Here is a 5,703-nt window from a genome sequence, read left to right on the forward strand (position 1 = left end):
TGAGATGTAATAATTTTAGCACTTCTTCAAGGTAAAGTTATAAATGAATACCGCCACACTTATGAAAGTAGTGTATTAGTTAGTTGTTAAAATACCCATCCATAGGGCAGGAACCACAAAAAATATAAATCTTTTGCCATGTTTCAAAATAACTTCATAGCAAATATAAGGATATATGTTTAGAAGATACCTGCACATCACTGATTCTGTGTCTATTGGTACTCTTTCACAGGACAGTAACCCTCCGCAAAATTCTAGCAAAACTGACCGTACAGACTATCTAGATGATTTTTCATTAAATAAGTCCAAACACTCTCTTCTTAGAAGGAGGTCAAGAAAGAGTGTGTAGATAACAATTTCCTTGTCTTTTAATGTTTTCTTAGTGAGATGTTGATTGGAAGTAATCCAGGCACTGAGAAATGGAAGGAGTTTTTAAAAATTTGTTCTTATGATTTGTGTTTATTTCATTCTTATTTTGTGACACATGATACCCATTATCATATTTCATACTAGAAAGTCAGTTGTACTTTTTATGTAATTTTTTTATTGTTAAGGAAAGACAACCATATATTTATTCTTATCATATTTTTGCTGCTTCAGATGTCTAGAAAGCGAGCCCCAGGCCCTTACAGCTATGACGATGATGAAGATTATGTGCCATCAAAAGGAGTAAAGTATTCGGAAAGAGAGGATGTATTACCTGTCAAAGAAAAGAAACACACCTTGGATTCTGATGAGGAAGATGATGATAATGAGGGTGGCGAAGAGGATGACGAAGGACCTGGAGGAAAGAATTATGATGTGCTACGAGATGAAGACATTGATGGTAACTTGCCTTTTGTCTGTCTTTCTCTCTCTCTCTCTCTCTCTCTCTCTCTCTCTCTCTCTCTCTCTCTCTCTCTCTCTCTCTCTCTCTCTCTCTCTCTCTCTCTCTCTCTCTCTCTCTCTCCCCCTCCCTCTCCCTCTCCCTCTCCCTCTCCCTCTCCCTCTCCCTCTCCCTCTCCCTCTTTCCCCCTTCCCCCCTTCCCCCCTTCCCCCCTTTCCCCCTTCCCCCTCCCCTTCCTCCTCTCCCTCTCCTTCTCCCTCTCCCTCTCCTTCTCCCTCTCCTTCTCCCTCTCCTTCTCCCTCTCCCTCTCCCTCTCCCTTTCCCTCTTTTTCTCCTTCTCCCTCTCCCTCTCCCTCTCCCTCTCCCTCTCCTTCTCTCTCTCCGTCTCCCCCTCCCCCTCCCCCTCCCCCTCCCCCCTCTCTCTCTCTCTCTCTCTCTCTCTCTCTCTCTCTCTCTCTCTCTCTCTCTCTCTCTCTCTCTCTCTCTCTCTCTCTCTCTCTCTCTCTCTCTCTCACTCTGTCTCACTCTGTCTCACTCTCACTCTCACTCTCACTCTCTATGTATGTCTATGTATATATATATAATATGTATATGTATATATATGTATATGTATATGTGTGTATATATTTATCTACATATATATATATATATATATATATATATATATATATATATATACATACATATATGTATATATATATATGTATATATATATGTATATGTATGTGTATGTACCTGGCACCAGTGAGTCAAGGGAAGGAAGCCTTTAAGTTATTGTATTGATTTATTTATTTTTTTATTAATTTTTTAATTAAAATTTCAGGTCAAGAAGAAGGTACGGTAGATTTTGAAGGGGAAACCAAGATTATGCCGTTCAACATGAAAGAGGAAATGGAAGAAGGCCACTTTGATGGGGATGGATTTTATCACTTCAAGAAAAATACAGAACAGATCAAGGATGCATGGTTAGATGATATAGATTGGGTCAAGGTTTGTATGTCCAGAATATGAAATAGTTCCTAAAGTGAGATAACAATTATCTGATATCTTTGAAGACTAACCAGTAATGTTGGGTAATTTACTTAGAAAATTAAGTTTCAGATTACCATATAATTCAGGATCATACATTATGTGTAAAAGAATTTTTCTCAGAAGAGTACAGATTAGAAAGAAAACGCTCTAATGCTTCTTAAATCTGTATTCCAGGTAAAGCATCAAGAAGAAGCAGTGAACAAGTATGGATCAGATGTTGAAAGTGATGGAGGAAGTGATAATGAGCTTCCATCTGGCAAAGGAATGAGTGATTCTTTGCAGCAGAACTATACAGAAATCATTGGTCTACTGCAGCCTGGTGAGACTCTAGCCAAAGCATTAAAGGTATGTTGAAGATTCATGTGATTCTGGTCCAGGGGGGTTAGTGTGACTATTTACCTTTTTTTTCTAACCAAGCTGTATTTTTTAGGCAGAATTCAAAAGGGATATGACCAATATTGTAAGAATTACTTTGAGTTTGTTCTGCAGTTCCTGTACAAATACGTGTGTAATGTGCCAAGTGAATAACTATATCATGATAAAATAAGTAATTTAGATGAAAATAAGGAAAGCATTAGTACAACACATGCAAAATTTGATTTACATACATATATATCCCTATATTGAGATTTATATACATATAGGTGTACACATAACCATTATCTTTCGTTTTCTGTGTTCTCTAGAGACTGGGTGGCAACAAGAACAAGAAAATATCTTCAGCACAAAAGTGGAAACTTAAGAAAACAGGCAAGCTTGATAATGAGGGTGGTGACAATAATATGAAAGATTTTCTTAGACTGACAGAATTGGCTAACAATATCATGGAAACAGGCAATATGGACATCTATCAAGAAACATATGAAATGATTAACTTAAAGGTAAGAATCATCTTGTGTACAGTATGTTACTCACCTGACAACATCAATATTTTTGCAAGTTTTAAGAGGAACGTAAATTGGCACCTTAGTTTTGATGTATGCTGAAGTGTGTGGCTTTTTTCTGAAATTTCATTTATTACATTTATGATGCAATTTGTCTTTGCCTTGAAAAATGTTTGATTTTATTTAACATAAGGCTTGTAATTGCAATAAGAATGATCTTTGAAACTGCACTGATACATTCTAATACTTGTAAAAATTAAGAAAGAGACAGTGGCCTTGTAATCCAAATATATAAAACAAAAATCATCCAATGGTTATTAAAACATGATGGTTATTTTTTAAGAAAACCAAAGAAAATCCCTGACATTGTTCATAGAAGGATATCAGAGTGATATCTATATGTGAATTCTTTGATAATTTGTAAAGCTGTTGCATATCTTCTTTATCAGGTGTTACTTTTTTTTTTTTTTATTATTATTATTATTATTATTATTATTATTATTATTATTATTATTATTATTATTATTATTATTATTATTCTACTCATATTTTTCAACAAAAATCACCATATGGGTTAATTCATAAGTGAAGAAGCGTTTATGCAATAGCACTGATGTGTCGAGAGATAAGCTTGGTGGTTGGTAGGCTTTCACAATATAAAGAAATCATCCAAGTCAGAGATAAAGGTAACTTCCTAGTAGGTGTAGTAGTATTCTTCACATTTTTAACCCACAGAAGGAATGTATCTTGTATAATGAGTTTATTCAGACTTGATACTGCATAAACATCTGTATTGCATATAGAGGAAATTGTTAATCTAAGAACTGTGCAATTAAGAATCTGGCCAACCTTGTGTGCTATGACAGAAATCGAAAGTTCCAGAAAACAATATATTGTTTGTTTAGACAAGATATACAGAAATAGGAAATTTGATGCTGAATTTCTTAAGCAATAACTGTTTCTTGCAGTCATCCCAGCCTGCAGCAAATCACAAACTTATTGCGGTCTATTTTTCATTTCAGTTGGAAAGAGCAAAAGCACCAGCTCCTGCACCTGCAATGGACATGTTTGCAGATGACACTGGGCAAAAAGACAAAGATAATAAGAATGGAGACGCTGAAGATGACGAAGAAAATTCACAAGGTAAGCACTATTGTGTTTTTGCAATTATCTTCATCTCTCTAGAAAAAAGTATAGACTGACGTGGTTGCTAATAAAAATGATAAAGATAATGAGAACAGCTGATTGTATTTACTTATAGGATTATAAGTGATATAAATTGCAATCAAAATATAATTTAATTACTTGTCTCATTGATATTATTTCTCCCCCATTCCCCTTACTATAAACATAGAAGTCAAGTGGATGTTACGTTGGGATGACAAAGAAGATTCAGAGATACATGGCCCCTTCAAAAGTGAGAAGATGTTGCAATGGCAAGAGTCAGGGTATTTTAGTAAGGGGGGGTTTGTGCGGAAAACTACGGATCCTGGCGAGACTTGGTATTCAACAAGACGTATCGATTTCGACCTGTATGTTTAGCATTTGAAGTTAGACTGTTAAAAATTAAATTTTGTTATATTTTTCTGTTTTGATGGTAATAGAAAAGGTACAGTATTTGGAAAGTTGATATAATACTTCTGTCTTAGTATTCATGCAATTACTTATAAGTATTCTAAACTGAATTAGCAGATAGAATATCTTGAACATCATAAAGCCTTATGAAAAAATGACTATTTCATCAGTAATTGTTAGTATGATGGTATCATTAACAGTAATATGATAAATAATTTGAAAAACAAGAATACCAGTTGATAATACTACTGAATAATCAATGATTCAGTGTTTATATGTTAATTTTATTATAAAAAATACATATCTGCTGAATTTTTTTCAAACCTCCTACAAGGGAAGATTTTGATGGTGAAATTGCTTTAAAAGAAGGAGCAGTTAATCATATGAATATTAAGAAGATATTGGAATATGATAGATGGACTAATAGATGTGAAGGAGTCCATTTAAAAGCAAGATTTCAATTGTATATATTTTGCAGATGAGAAGAAATTAGAAGACAGTTATTTTCATTTGAGAGCAGTTATTTTAATGCAGTGAATGATTGTGTTTAACATTTCCAAGAAAGTATAGAAGGAGAAACACATCAATAAAATTAGGGTACTATACAGAAGTAATGAATATAAAAGAAACCTTTAGCAGAACTTGTCCCTCCAATCCCATGCCCATGGGGGGGCTTAAGAGACATAGACTGGGACTTCAGTGTCTATTATCACTCCTAGTCCACCACATCTACCCAGGTCAACACCCAACCTCCAGGAAACCCTCCTCTCCCAAAATCCTCTACTTCATCTCCTCCACTCTACAGCTTACTTCATCTACTACCCCCTCCTTCCTTATTACTACTGTGCAGTCTTATTGTTGACCTCTCCTCATTACTACCTCTCTAAACATTACTCCTGCTTCCACAGGTTCCCGTCCTTCTCCTATCCCCACTACAAATCGTCTGTTTAGCCCTACCAAATGGGATCGATTATTTGTGATCCCCTTTATAACCCCCAACCCCCAATCCCTTGCCTGTTGTTGTCGTGGGGGGCTTAGGAGACGGAGACGAAGACTGAGACCCAGTTCTGGATATCTCCTATGCCTTGGCCTCAGCCCCCGACTCCCCCCCCAATCCTTTGCCCGTTGTTGTCTTGAGGGGGCTTAGGAGACGAAAACTGAGACCCAATGATAGGGAACTCCTCAACCTTGGGACTCAGCCATCGACTCCTATAATTTTGCATAGTCTTTTTTCCCACTTATACTTTTCGTTTGTTTCTTCACCAATCCCTTCTACTATCCACCTCCTAAGGTGTGAGAGCCATGCTGAAAGGATGAAAGGCTGACTTTATGTCAGTCCTGAACGGCCTGAGGGAACCATGGGCACGGTATTCCCCTGCCATACCT

The 5,703-nt window shown here is 36.2% G+C and overlaps 1 protein-coding gene across 1 annotated transcript in view; it reads left to right on the forward strand.

Annotated features, from left to right (window-relative positions):
- LOC125026422 (CD2 antigen cytoplasmic tail-binding protein 2 homolog) overlaps positions 1 to 4,622 on the forward strand; it is a 5,232-nt gene extending 610 nt beyond the window's left edge. The window contains exons 2-7 of the mRNA XM_047614866.1: positions 601 to 826; positions 1,650 to 1,816; positions 2,033 to 2,203; positions 2,545 to 2,739; positions 3,765 to 3,885; positions 4,097 to 4,622. Of these exons, the coding sequence (XP_047470822.1) occupies positions 601 to 826; positions 1,650 to 1,816; positions 2,033 to 2,203; positions 2,545 to 2,739; positions 3,765 to 3,885; positions 4,097 to 4,284 (1,068 nt within the window). The 3' untranslated portion in view covers positions 4,285 to 4,622. The remainder of the gene's footprint in view (positions 1 to 600; positions 827 to 1,649; positions 1,817 to 2,032; positions 2,204 to 2,544; positions 2,740 to 3,764; positions 3,886 to 4,096) is intronic.
- Positions 4,623 to 5,703: the final 1,081 nt, after the last annotated feature.

This window comes from Penaeus chinensis, chromosome 6, assembly GCF_019202785.1.
Source record: "Penaeus chinensis breed Huanghai No. 1 chromosome 6, ASM1920278v2, whole genome shotgun sequence".
In the NCBI taxonomy this organism is placed as follows: Eukaryota; Metazoa; Arthropoda; class Malacostraca; order Decapoda; family Penaeidae; genus Penaeus; species Penaeus chinensis.